This window comes from Falco rusticolus, chromosome Z, assembly GCF_015220075.1.
Source record: "Falco rusticolus isolate bFalRus1 chromosome Z, bFalRus1.pri, whole genome shotgun sequence".
NCBI lineage: Eukaryota > Metazoa > Chordata > Aves > Falconiformes > Falconidae > Falco > Falco rusticolus.
This window is the reverse complement of record NC_051210.1, coordinates 58,447,274-58,461,958: the sequence shown is the minus strand read 5'-3', so window position 1 is coordinate 58,461,958 and position 14,685 is coordinate 58,447,274. Positions and strand designations below refer to the sequence as shown.

General features: G+C 41.7%; 2 protein-coding genes across 8 annotated transcripts in view; one reads left to right on the top strand and one right to left on the bottom strand.

Moving 5' to 3' along the window:
• The window catches only part of IQGAP2 (IQ motif containing GTPase activating protein 2), a 127,211-nt gene that overhangs the window by 24,733 nt on the left and 87,793 nt on the right, over nt 1–14,685 (bottom strand). For all 7 annotated transcript variants that reach the window (XM_037373001.1, XM_037373005.1, XM_037373003.1 and 4 more), the window contains 3 exons: nt 6,445–6,535; nt 1,846–2,007; nt 7–149 (listed from right to left, as the gene is read on the bottom strand). In XM_037373001.1, the coding sequence (XP_037228898.1) occupies nt 7–149; nt 1,846–2,007; nt 6,445–6,535 (396 nt within the window). The remainder of the gene's footprint in view (nt 1–6; nt 150–1,845; nt 2,008–6,444; nt 6,536–14,685) is intronic.
• On the top strand, nt 8,404–12,767 carry F2RL2 (coagulation factor II thrombin receptor like 2). The gene is made up of 2 exons (XM_037373008.1): nt 8,404–8,703; nt 10,363–12,767. The coding sequence occupies exons 1-2, from the start codon at nt 8,508–8,510 to the stop codon at nt 11,448–11,450; spliced, it is 1,284 nt and encodes a 427-aa protein (XP_037228905.1). The 5' UTR covers nt 8,404–8,507; the 3' UTR covers nt 11,451–12,767.

Sequence of the window (14,685 nt, the reverse complement as noted above, 5' to 3'; positions counted from 1 at the left end):
ACTTACTTGGATTTCTTCACCAGTTAACCATGAAGTTTTTGGTACAACTCCTTCAGGAGCATCACAGGTACCTTCCTCAGTTTCCACATTGTAATAGTAATCGTACATGTTTTTCATTACAAGTTTAATCCATGGACTTTCAGTAGAATCTAAAAGCAATACATACCATTAGTGTGCATTTGTGCCTTGTTACACTGAGCAATTACAGCTCCCCCTACCCATTTCCCATCTCTACATTTGCTACAAAGCCATTTTACATGCAAAGTCACTACATATCTTGGCCCAGTGTGTCAGAAGGATGTTTTCAAAATATCCTGTTAGTGGATCAGGACCTTTCTAGAACGAAAAAGCTATGACATTAGTACTGATCCAGTGCCAGCTTCTCCAAACCCCAACATGCCAAGTTAGTGCTCACTCCTGAAAGAGCATGTGTGTGCGCTACGTCTTCTATCATCACTCACGTAATTGGAACCAAAAACTGTAATTTATTTTTTTTAAAAAAAGTTGTTCTTGTCTTCTGGCCAAAAGGTGGCCTTATTGACACTTAACTCACACAGGACATTTCCTATATCCACATCATTGTCTCGTTTAGTGCTTTGGTAAACAAGGCTGTATCCTGACAGGCAGGAAAAGCCTCATTTCCTCATGGACAAAAGGCCCCAAGGTAAAGCTGATAAGGTCAGTTGTGCAAAATGCCCTCTCAAAACTCAGACTGCAGGATGAAACATGCCCACCTACTGAAAAGAAAATGTACTACATTAACAGGAACTTTTATTTTAATTATTAGCTAATCTTGCCTGCTGATCTTGGCTGCATTAGCTATGATGTGCTTGCAGCTCTAACATGACAAAACATCCCATCATCTTGCTATAGGCAGATTCTGCCTCCAGCTTTTGCCAATACCTGCTGCTCTGGCAATGCACAGGGACCGTAAGCAAACTATGGACACTTGGCAGAGCCTGGATTGATCTTTGGCAGTAACCTGTAAGGCTGAAGTATGCAGCCTAACCCTTCTCTGCATCTGCTAACACAAAAAAATAAATCCGAGAGTAATGTGGTTTTCTGGGAAGATAGATTAATCTATTGACAGTCACAGAGAAGCTGCCTTAAATCCATGCAGAGGCTGGTTTGAGACTCTAGAAAGACTTAGCTAAACTCTGGAAATAGCTGGACATGTTTCTGGAGGCTATGACCCCATGGGAAGCCCATGCTGGCGCAGGCTCCTGGCAGGACCTGTGGACCCATGGAGAGAGCAGCCCATGCTGGAGCAGGTTTCCTGGCAGGACTTGTGACCCCGTGGGGGACCCAGCTGGAGCAGGGTGTGAAGAGCAGCAGTCGCAGGGAGGGACTCACACTGGAGAAGTTCATGGAGGACTGTCTCCCGTGGGAGCGACCCCACGCTGGGGCAGGGCAGAGCGTGAGGAGCCTCCCCTGAGGGGGCAGGAGCAGCAGAGACAGTGTGTGAGGGGCTGACCGCAGCCCCCACACCCCGACCCCTGTGCCACTGAAGGGGAGGTAGAGAAATTCAGGAGTGAAGTTAAGCCCGGGAGAAGTCAGGTGTTGGGGGAAGGTGTTTGTAAGTTTTGGGTTTATTTCTCATTATTTTATTCTCATTTGAATAGTAATACATTAAACTGATTTCCCCAAGCTGAGTCCGTTCTGCCTGTGATGGTAACTGGTGAGCGGTCTCTCCCTGTCCTTATCTTGACGCACAAGCTATATTTTCTTGCCCTGTCTGGTTGAGGAGGGGACTGATAGAGAGGCTTGGTATGCACCTGGTGTCCAGCCAGGGTCAAACTACCACGTATGGACAAGTGGAACTGTCCTTTTCAGGGAGGTTTTTACCTTCTCTGGTTTTCAGGCTCTTGGCTTCAAAGAGGTTCCTGAAGTAGGCTTCAGCACATTCAGGAATGACTCTTAATCCAAACTTGGACTGCAGTATCATCAGGATTCGCTGTGAATCACCCTTCTCCAAGCTCTTGTTAATCATTGATGTTCCAACAGCCACTAGAGTAAAATAATGACATAGAAAATTAAGTGGTTTATGCTTCAGGTACCTACAGCTCTAGCCCCCAGCAACTTTGATAATGGACTTCTAAGGCTGGCACACATGGACAGCATGACATACAGAGCAACTCAGTGCTTCACCCATCTGTAGCCTCCTTCATGCTTGTAAGGACACGTATTTCAGAGAACAGCAAGCTTGTTAGACAGAAAGCGTGCACTCCACCCAGGCTGGGATGCAGCCACAGCACAACCGAGAGCAGCCTGAGCACATAGCTGCTACCCTATCAAGTGACACACCAGACGACACCAAGGCAGAGGCTGAGGTACCCCCACACTCAGCCTGCCCTAAGAAACAAGCCATAATCCATTGATCACTTGGAAGCCTTTTAAAGATGCATGAAGTCATTTGGTTACAAGCTATAAACCTCAACATTCACTTTTACTGTATAAAATGTGAATAAAAACTTATTGCCTTGAGCAGTCTTGCAACACTAACATCATCCTCGTTGGGATCCTGAAGGGACCCTTTCTTATCCTCACTGCCAGAGAGCTTGTTTGAAGCTGATGCAACAAATTCATGCCCTTGAGTTTGCCAGAGATGCAGCTTTTGCTTCCAGGGCACATGAAGTTCCCTGAGAGGTGATGCTATGAAGCGTGTTCAAACTTTGAGGTTATATGACGTTACCCATACTCCACTTCAGGACTTCCTAAGCATCCTTTGCTTTGTGCAGGTCCCACCATCACCGAAGGTGCTGCTTCCACCACACCTGACAGCATGGAGCAGCACACACCACTTCAAATCGCCTTAGACACTAGAGGTATATGCTGCTTTAGAAACTGTCGCTCTGGTCTTTAATGGTGTTCCTTCAAATCTAAATTCAAGATCCATGCACAGAGGAACAAATGAATAGACATATGGCTAGAACACATACATTATATATTTTGGCTTAAGTGAACCTGGCTACCTTTGCGCCCCACAGCTGCACTTCATGTGGCAACACCAACCCTTTTTCCTTATCTTGTGTATATCCAGATCAATACAAAAAAAAAGGTCCTTCCGTAGACTCAGTGCTCTGCCTACACAAAGCTGACCCAAAAGGTGCTCAGTATCAGGAGCCTATGTACAGGAGGCGCCACTGAGACTGAGTTAGCAGGAGAGCATTTCAAGAAGAGGAACAGTTTTTCTTTGTGGTTAGTTTGACTAAGGTGGAATGGGTGGCTTTGGCTAGAGAGTAACAGATCAATCTCCAAATACATTGGCAGCCAGCTGAGAAGCAAAGTGAATGGGCAATGCCACACCACCGCCACCTGGATTTCTATGAGATAGCATCCTGCTATTTTTCTATGTTTTGAAACAGACCCCTCCTCATGAGACTGGACCTGACTTTTACCACAGCTGAGGTATTGTGATGCCTAGGCATCCGGCCCCAGCAGTGAGAAAGCAGGAGAAACTGGGTAGCCACATATTACTAGCCTGCTGCTGCTGGTCTGGGTGGTTCCATAGGGCAGGGGTCCTCAAACTGTTTAACCAGGGGGCCAGCGCACGGATGCAGTGGCAGGCAGTCATCTGCGGCTGCTTGGTTCCCCCCCCAACCCCTGGCGGGGGGTGGGTTGGGTGGTGGTGCAAGGGGGTCTGTAAATACCAGGGGCCGGATTGAGGACCCTGGGGGGCCATATCCGGCCCATGGGCCATAGTTTGAGGACCACTGCTCTAGGGGCTCAGTCCTACCCATACACAGTCCTCATTGACTCTGCTCACCAGTATTTGAATGCTTTTCTTCCTCTTTTTCTTCCTATCGTTACGAGTGCTGGAAGCTGTTATTATGAAGACAAAAGAGCACACAACCTAGCTAGGAGTTGTTTCTGTAGGTCTCCTGCTGCCTGGCTTTCCCCCCATGTTTTAATTTATTATGCCTTTATTTTTGAGGGGAAGTACAGGAAAAATGTTTAGTAGGGAAAAAACACAATTCAACAGAAATTAATCCTTTCCATTGAAGTGCTACCAATTAATACTGCAGCTCTTGCTCTAAAGAAGAGCCATGTGAAAGCTGTAAAATTATAAGATAAATGGAGCTTAGCCATCCCCAGCTGCAGCAGAACTGTGGGCTCCAGTCTGCTCCTGCAGCAGTTGGGAAGCCATTACCAGATTAACACTGTGAAGGGCACTTTTTCACATCCATCCTCCCTTCAAACAGCTATGACAGACAAAGATGCAGTTGTCTGGAGCGATAAGCCTGGACTCTCAACAGGGCCAGAGTTCAGCTTTTTCCTGTGACTGGGACTCTCATGACAGATCTTGCCTTGACAGACAGACTTTTCCTGTGCAAGACTGATACTGTAATATTAATTAATACAAGACTAATCCTATAGTATTCAATATTTAAATAAGTCATAAAATTAATTTGGAAGGGATCAAGACTGTTTCTGTACAGCTAACAGTACCTTCTCTTATTTTACTGCCATTACTGCAGCAATCTCAAAAATACACTTTGTTCTGACTGAAAAATAAACCTGACTGCCTTGCAGAAGTTTTGGAATGGGACACAGGGAGTTATTTACCTTTCAAAAATAGCATCTCAGATCAAAATAAAAGTGCATTTCCAAGTTGTGAATCAAGCTGAACTTTAAGTTTATATGATGTGAGTACAACATACTAGCTTCCTGAGACAGGATGTGTTTGTTACAGGAAGTATCAGGGTCTGTGCCGTGGGGAAATTTTAAACCTCAGGTTTTAGCTGCAAAGCCCGAGTGCTCTCCTGAAGAATGTGCTGTGCTGACACTGCTTCCTTTCAACCCAGAGGGCAGAGTACAGGGAAATAGTTATTTCCACAAGTAACTTGTTAAAATAGTTCTACTGATCATGCTTGACTGAAAAGCTGCATATTTACTACAAACATAGATTATATGAAAAGATTTTACTACAACTAGCTAGTGGATGGAGCATGGGCCTATCATTCGCAACATTGTATGGTATTGGTATTGGCATTGAATAATGCTGTGCTAATTCCTGCAGGCCATTTATGAGTTATATTCTTAACGCTTTTACACCAGTGGACACAAAGATGTTTCCAAGTTACTCTTTAGCTTTAACTGACATCCGTTTAATAAGCTATGTGTTTCTGTCCCTTTTCTGCACTTAGATGTTTCCTCATGCCTTTGGATGGCATTGGAAGGTGTTTTTGTCCACAGTAGAAGCTATCTGCACTCCTGAGTAGAAGAGCTCAGCTGAGACAATGTGTGTGCATCTGACCCTGTCTCGGAAAACACAAGCCAGGCGCTTTTCGCTACAGATGTGACCTACAAAAATACTTCAAGATGTCTTTGGTGTATCTGACTGGTTACATCAATGCTGTATGAACTGATCAAATCGATTCTAAAGTAACAGTAATGCTAAATGGAACGTTTCTGTAGCAGGGATAGAAGATTTTGTAATAGCCAGCTGTGTTTGTTTTCTTCCACCCACAACTTCCCAAGCACTAGCTACTGACGTAGCCTGCCTGTAAGTAAACAGGCTGCCCCACTGCACCAAAGAAGGCTGAATGCAGCACTGCAGGAATGCACCGACTTCAGCAGTTGTATTCACAAGCTCTTAGGGCGCAAAAGGCAGCGACACTGACTCACCCAAAGCCAAGTCAAGCAGAAGGTGAGCCAATACCCAATGCCAAACAGCCTCAGCTAGTTTGTGCTGGCCCCGGGCCAGGTAAAGGTGCCACCACGCTCTGCAATGTCCCCTGCACACCCAGCTACACTTGCTTCCACATTACTTGCCAAAGTTTATTATGAATATTCTTCTAAAATGTTTATATTCAATCCAAACTTCGATAGAAGGTGTGGAGTGTATCCAGTACGTAATGCTCTGACAGGATAAGCCTCATTTTTCCTACAGTTTTCCTCCTCTTTACAGATTGGAGGAACACACCCTTCTCCAAAAAGTCCGGAGTGCTCTTTTTACACTACTTTCAAAATTAATACGTTCCTAATTTTTCTTTGTTAGCACTTAATAGAAGGTATTATAATGACATAGGAATAGGAAAGTTGTTTGCTTATAAGAATTTGCTCTTAAAACACGCATCAAGATTTTTGTCTTATATAAGCGAAATAAAGTCTTGAGCAGTATATCCCTTCTCATTCCACATATCCTTCTGTTTCACCAGCTATGTGAAGAAACACTAACACTAGAAATCTTGGTCATGATGTTAACCTGTGTAACCAAATCCACTAAGTTAGCCAAGCATTAAGGATTGCCACTTTAGATAAAAATCACACCACCCCAGAGGTCTAAATCACCCTAATTTCAGTATGACAAAGAACACACATTCATTTCTTTTGATTTTTTTTAAAAGGGCTGTCACATTTCCCCGAAGTGAAAAGAAATAGATTATCAATTTCAGTTTTTCAAGACTAACAAAAGCAATGCAGTTGCAGGTTAATACTTACAGATTACTGCTTCTTTTATATTGTTATTAGCATCACTGATTCCTTTTTGTATTTCATCCAGCCAAAGAAGCGCTGATTCATCTTGTGATTCCTGGAAAAAGAATAGAGGAAAGACTTGAAAAAAATGAATTATAACAGAAGTTGCCTGAACGTACTGATAGAGCTCTGATATACAGTCTTCTCTTGTGAAGCCCTTGGACACGAACAAGAATTTGACTCCTTAAAAATCAGCAGTAAAACACATCCATATTCTATTTACTGACTTGAATAAACTCCTTTTCAAATACAAAGTCCTGAAAGTTTTCATGTATAGAAGACACCATCCTGCTAATGATCAATAAAAATTTTAAGTGAAGCTAGAAACATTTTCATTTCCATGATAAATACGCAATGTAATCCGAGTGTCAAATAAAGCCACATGTTATCAGGCAGCACTGTAATAGCACATGAAGAGCAGAAAGCAGAACACTGCAGGAAGCTGGCCTTCTTTCAGGATTCCTTATTCTGAAAGGATCTGCGTGTACACCTGAATACATATTACATTAGAAAATAACAGCTCAAGTTTAGTAACAATAACTTAGCTCAGGTGGTAAATGTTTCAGGAATTGAGCAGCAGAGCAGCTCTCACTCTTCTTACAGGTTAACAGTACACGGCCTTAAACCCAAGTTAAAGTAGAAGGTGCAGGAGAGTGGGCTCAGCATCCCCACTAACCAACCCTGCTCTGGCTGCTGGGGTTCACAGGTGAGCCAGCAGTTCAGCTGAGAAAGTAGGATTTCACAGCTAAAGTTACATTAAAAATCTAGTGGTGGTGGGAAAAAAAAAAATCATTCTAAAGAAAAGCAAGCACCAGGTCTATAATAGACCAATGAGAGAAACTGGAATGTACTGATTCAATAAAGATCTAGGCATATATAGACATATTTCAGGAAAAAAACCCAGAAACTCTCTCAAACTAAAACAGTATGGACAGAGAACCATCTTCACTATTAATATCCCTGGTTTTGTGCCCAACTCCAGGCCAAAAAAGCAGTAAGTCTGTTACCTGTGGAAATGACAAAAAGAAAACAGGGTAAAACCCCCTAAAGACAGACTGTCCAGTTTCCATCATATATGTAAAGAAGGTGGCAGAATATCTAAATAAAATCAAGTAGTATCAGGGTAATTGCATGACAGCGGACACAGAGCAAGTTTTTCCTAACACGGAAGTTACAGTTACCACTTGAGAGAATATACAATGATTTCCCAAACTACAACTGACAATTTTGAGAAAAGGACTGAGAAACTAAAAATTCTTATTCCTTATCTGATGTCCAGCTTTTACACACCAAACACAAGAACAGACAATTACTGCTCTGGAGCCAAGTACAGCTTATGCCGAGCCTTGCTGCTAGGTTGGAAGGCAGACCAAGACTTGGGGAATTTTGTCTGCTAGAGCAAGCTGCCGTTACTTGACATTCAAGGAAAATATAATTAATAAAAAAAACAGCCAAGCAGAGAAAAAGGAAGGGATCAACAAAAGAGAAGATGAAAACAGGCGAAAAGTTTTAGAGGCTGCAGGCTGTGGAGGGGTGGGAACTGCCTGAGCACAGCCGGCAGCCAGGCTGAAGGAGCACAGACAGCTAACAGCTGGTAGGGAGGTAAAAGACACAGCAGAGCACACTTTTCTTAAGGCACATTTCTACGTGTGGCTTGCTTTTGCCTTTGCATTTGCTAAGCCAAGATCATCACACTTCTCCAAGCCTGGCTTCTTCCTTGAGAAGGGTACGGAGTTCAGCAACGTGGCATTTTGGTCTGTGAATGAGACCCTTGAGGTTTACTAAACACACCCTTTGATTTTTCCAGAAAACACCTTTCTACCAAGTATCTGTATGTACAGGTTCGAGTAGAACACCCCACATAGGCTTCAGGCTTGTGGTAAATTAGGAGTTAAATCACTGCTGTAAAGCAATTTTATCTCTGTGTTGGGCAGAGGCTGAAACTGAGTCATGTGTGCATATTTGGATTCGTCACACCCTCTTGCTGTAGTAGACAAAGAACAAACTAGTTCCTTGCCATAAACCTCATGCTTACAGGATGCTTCTGGAGGACAGATCAATCATTCTTTAGTCCCTTTACCACGGGGAAGAAACATCCCCACAAAATGCCTCAAGATGAACTAGAGCAGCATCGTTGTTTGGCTAGCTGGATTTCACGTACTACAATGAAGATACTGGTTTTCACTGGACTGCTCTCTCTCACCTCCAATCTTTTCACAACAGGTGAGTCCTCCTTTCTGTATCTATCCCATACTTTAGTCGATAAACTGGGCTTCTTGATAAAGTTGGCGCTTCACTAACTTGAAAGGGTTGTACACACATTACAGAAAATTGGGAAGTCTTGCTTAAGGCAGATTTTTATTCTTCTATTTCAGTGACAACTTACCTCCCCCCAGTCACTTTCTATAAGGAATTTTATTTATGCGATCTGTCTTCACTTACTGAAAATGGATCTTATCTCTAGTATTTCTGTAGTGATATGATAATTTTAAACCTGTAGAGTTTCTGCTTTAAAACATTCAACAGAATTATGACTTCATAGATGCTGTTATTAGAAGGAAATGCTCAGATAACTATTGTGACAAAAATAACCAAAGGAAATGATCAAATAGGCCTATTTTTTTTCTCACTAGAATTAAAGCTGTTTTCAAAGCAAGCTCATTTTGAAAAGCTGTTTTATATATACACAGAATGCACGGGCATGCACATATATGTCTCAAACAGTGACTAAAATTAATTTTCTGAATTAACCATCCAGAAAATTATTTAAAAAGGGATGCAGGCTACTAATGATAATTTCAAAACATTCTACCTTAGATCGGCCAGTAAACACTGATAAAACTGTTTTCCATATTTTATTCCAATATGGAATGGTAAAAGAAGAACGCACAGGTTTTCATCCAAATTTCAGTTTGCTTCTGAATTCCAGTTTCAAGATCCATTCTGTAAGCTTTACACCAAGTCTTTTTGCAAACGCAGCTAAGAAGTTTTAAATGGTAAAATTACATAGCTGTTTATTCTGCAAAACCTGTTTTGTAACACATGGGTTTAGAAGATATTTTGATATCTGTGCTTCATCTGGAAATGTCAACGTGTCTACAAAGTTCTCTACTAAAGACTGAGGAACAGGCATTAGTAAAAGTGGCATCATTAGCTTTGCCCACATGCTAACAATATTTGGTCACTGAAAATTTTCCTGCTGCATGAAAAATTTTATTCATTTACCAATAAGTTTGATCTAATACCAGTCCAGGCATTTGTTTTCAGTTCTTAAGACTAACTGCCCTTCCTCACGCATGAGAAGCTGAAAAGATCTGGTTTGCTTTAGTCAGAAGCTGAATAACGTTAATTTGGTATGTGAGACTAAAAAATTGAGGGTAATTTCAATTTTTTAATATGAAAGTTTCAGCCTGTGCTAGGCAAGACAGCACTTTTTGCATCTTTTGCAGTCATGCATTTTATTGATGAAGTGACAAGGTTAATGCCACTGTTTGCTTTGGAAATTCTGATCAAGCCTACACCAAGGCTGCTGCTTACGTGATGAATTCCCGTCACTGCTACTGAAAAAAAACTATCTACAGGTGATAAAGATTAGACAAGCGTAATTTTTATCAAAGATTATCGAAAACATGCAAAATGCAGAAAGGTCAGCTTAACGCTGAATTCATGCTAAATTTTCAAGGATGGGAGTGAGATGACAAAGTGAAGATCCTCCTTGAGTACATTTGGTATGAACATCAAATGCAAAGGAGAATGCCACCAAATCTTTTAAACGTATATTACTTTTCTCATGGAAATGTTTATCTTTCTCCATACCTGAAGGTGCATTATATTGCTATTGCAGTAGTTTCCCATTTTTAACAGTTTTAACTTTTTTTTAAGCTTCAGAATTTTCACTGAATAGCTCTGCAATTAAAACAGTGTCTCTTATCAAGACTTTCCGTGGAATTTCAGCAAGAGACTATGACTACATCCCCCCTTATGCTATGGAAGGGGAGACAACAACCATTCATATCAGAGAACACAAGTGCTCTTCAAAAAAGTCAAATGACTCCACTTTAACAGAAGTAAACAATACTACACTGGAGTACCTGACCAGTTCTCTGAGCACGAAGCTAATACCCACCGTCTACCTCAGTGCTGTTTTATTGGGTGTGCCTTCCAATGCCATCATTTTGTGGATGCTGCTCTTCAGGATCCGGTCTGTGTGCACTGCCATCCTCTACGCAAACCTGGCAGTTTCTGATCTGCTTTTCTGCATTGTGCTGCCCTTCAAAATAGCGTACCACATCAATGGGAACAACTGGATTTTTGGGGAAATGATGTGTCGAACTACCACTGCGGTGTTTTATGGCAACATGTACTGCTCCATTCTGCTGCTTACGTGCATCAGTGTCAGCCGCTACGTGGCCATCGTTCACCCCTTCACCTACAAGAGCCTGCCAAAACGTGCCTATGCCATCACTGTCTGCGCTACCGTGTGGGCCATAGTCTTCTTGTACATGCTCCCACTCTGCATAATGCAACAAAGCTATTACGTGAAACAGCTGGACATTTATACCTGCCATGATGTGCACAACACCTGTGAAACTGTATCTTCCTTCCAGTTCTACTACTATGTTTCTTTAGTTATCTTTGGGTTTTTAATACCTCTTGCAACCATTGTTTTCTGCTATGTTTCAATTATACAGACACTCAAGACTAATGAATGGTTCTGGTATGTTAAAGTCAGCCTATTGATCCTTACCATCTTTGCTATTTGCTTTGTGCCAAGCAATATTATCCTTATTATCCACCACATCAACTATTACTACTACAAGAGAGATGAGTTGTACTCTTTTTATCTAATTGCTTTATGCCTTAGCAGCTTAAACAGTTGTTTTGACCCTTTCCTTTATTTTCTGATGTCAAAAATTAGAAGTCAATCCAATATTTATCTAACAATGGTTAAAATATCCAGGGAAAAATGAATTTAGTTCTATATTTATATTATTGGAATTATGATTTTGTGTAGTATTAACCCAGGTAGCAACAAATCTCAGGTGCAACAATTTAACTTAAAAATTTAAAGTGTTAACAACCACATTCTCCGTAAAATTTATTTCCTTCCACACACCACAAAAGGAATATCTTCAGAAATACACTTATCCAGGCCTATAATTTTATCACATGTATTACAACATCTGGTGTACCTAGATTCAGGGAAGTGGCTCTGAACTTTCATTTCCTTCTGAGATTACAACTTTCACGGCCACAGAGAAGAAACCAGAATATCAGTCATCACAGCCCCTGAACACCAGAATGGGAATCAATATCTGAACAGTACTCTTCGGCCTGTTCATGATTTCTAAATACTTCAAGTTAGCTCTCAGCCTACAATCACTGCTGGAACAGTGATGCGAAAACAAGTTTTTGGCCCAGTGGAAATGGGAACAAGTAAAAGCATTTTCTAAGTGTCCAGGAGTCATTAAGCTTTGCAGAAGCTCCCTGTCACACAGCCAAGAGCAAATACTGCGCTGCACGTTGAAAACTAGAGAGCCAGAGTCCCCACAGGTTCAAGGAGCTGTAAATCTATAGCTGCAGACACAGAGCCCGACACTTCCAAGGCAGCATCTCCTACGAGGCTGCTTAACCAGCTTTGCACTGAAGACTTGTTCTTCCACTTCCTCAGTGCCTGCACTCCTCTAGCCCATGAGGACTGCTGGGAGCTAACCCTTATCAGTGTGAATCCAGGCATGTATTATTCCCGCTTGGTAAGCAAAACGGGGAAGACACTTTGTAGAATTCTCTATTTCCACATCCTCACAGGAAATGCCTACAGTGTTACAAATACTGGAGCTAGTTATGATTGATTGTCCGCATTAAAAAAGCAAAGTGTCAGCTTCTACATTTACAGAAACTCAGTAGCTACATACATACTGAGTATAAGTCCAACAAAACGAGCTCAGTAGTTGGTATTTGTAACTACAGCATGTAAGACAGTGATGAGAGAAAGTGTTTTACATCAGTTTGATAATAGTACTGTAAAAAACTTTAAATTAAATAATTTGCACTGGAAAAAGTCTTCAAGGAATTTGCAGCCTGGCAAGACTCCTCTTCAATTTCTTCTGGTTCCTAGTTCAAATTAGTTTTAATCATGCCATTCCCTCAACATGCACAAGAACAGACTTTAAAGATCACCTTAAAATAATCCAGATGTCATGCAACTGTTGTAAATATAAAAACCATGAACCTAACTCTAAAACCTGTGTGCCTATCACTCAAAAAATAAAATAACATAGGAACCACTTCAGAGTTTGGCACATCTGTTTAACTTTTCAGGTATCCATAATATATTCCCTTACCACAGGGTTTCTCATTACAAGGACCTGAATATGCTTGGTTTGAAATGGTCGTGAGAACTGTTAGAAGCTGTGGTTTAAGATTACAGGAATAAATAGATTCCATATTTACCTTTTCAGTTTCAAGCAAGGAACAAATAGGTGTGATCTAGGATGAAGACCTGTAATGTGTACTGGGAGATTTGGGTACAGACTCTGCTGCCCTAAAGCCACTACAGCTACAGGAACGTGACAGCAGACTGGTTAGAATAAGTGAGCAGGACTGACCAATATTTTTCCAGATGCTGGGAAACACAGGAAGTTAACAGGGAGACCTATCTGATCCTTGTAAATCGAATACTTCCTTCTACCACAGCTCACTCTTAAAACATGTTAAATGCAACTCAAGGCAGACCTGTTTTATAAACAAGGCTTGGAAAAAGCGGACACAACTATCTTTTCAATCCCCTTTGGATTTTTTTTTTTAAGGAAAGTTCAATCTAAATCATATCTTTACCTAAAGAATGAGGATGTCCATGTGATTGACCAGCATACAAAGTAAGTCTGATTAAAGCATCTGAGTATTTCTTTTGGAAGCACATATAGTACAATGTCTTGCTCTCTTCTTAAACAGGAGCAATGTTCCTGTTTGCAGAGATGATGTTTTAAGTAGTTATCAAAGGACTGCAAAACCAAAATACCTCAGGAGAAAGGCCAGCGGGAGCTTCTAGGAACACCACAAAATTTTTAATGAGAAGAATTCAAGGAGATTTTCAAAGAAAATGTGTAATTTTTGTTCCAAAGCTTGAAGACACCCATTTGCTTCCTATCGGCATATTCACACAGGGACAGCAGTAGGCACCAGGTTCACACCTGGGGAGCACAGCAGCAGCCAGCAGGAGTGAGCCAGGGCAGGGCTGCTGTATGCAGGCAGGTGGGCACCTGTGGGCTGCAGGAGTCTGCCTTGGAGACATCCCAGCTTGCCATGCATGCACAAAGGGTCTGGCATGTCCTTGGCCAGTACTGCAGAGCCACCACCTGCACAGACACCCTCTGCATGCAAATACCAACCCTGGCCCTTCCATGCATGCACTAAAACCTCCCCAGCACGTATGGCAAGGGAGGAGGCTCTTCAGCATCCAGGGCTCAGTGAAACCAGCCCTTACCTGGGAACCCAAGCAAGAAATTGAGATATGCAATTGCCTTTTGAAAGTCCTGACAGTGGATTACAGAAACACAGATTCACAGCAGGTACCACATGTGAGGTGGCAAGTTCAGGGACTTTCTCCAGCTGACCGTATCACTTTAAGAACATGTGATGTGACTTTTAAGTGTCTTTTCCAAACACTGGGTATTTTACTTGCTGTGCTAGTAGCTTTAGCTAATCTTGTCTTCAGTCATATCCTGCAAGCTGTTAGGCTGATCTTTGTTTACGTTTCCCTGAGCTGTGATGCTAACCAGGGCACTGCTTTTAGGGAAGCAGATAGCAATATTCTGCTGAGATAGATTTAAACTGAAGGCACATACAAGACTATCAGCTTGCTGTTGATAAAACCAGAAAAATATGTACAAAACTCCACTATTATAAAGCAACAGATTTAAGCAACCGAGACTCCTCAAAGTACTCCGCAGCAATTTGTTAAGGAACACTATGGCCCCTTCAGCATGACTATGACACCTTTCTGGCAAAAGCCTCAGTTCCTATTCATATAGGAACTGCCTGTTTGACACAATCTAATGATTTGACCCTTGCACAAATTCATAACTATGTCAGGGCCATTGCTGCTCATGTTTTGTAATAGCTGCAGCAACCTAGCAGAATTAACAATAAGCAAGGTTATGTCAAGTCAGAAGTGACACATATGCAGAATATATCTTGGTATTA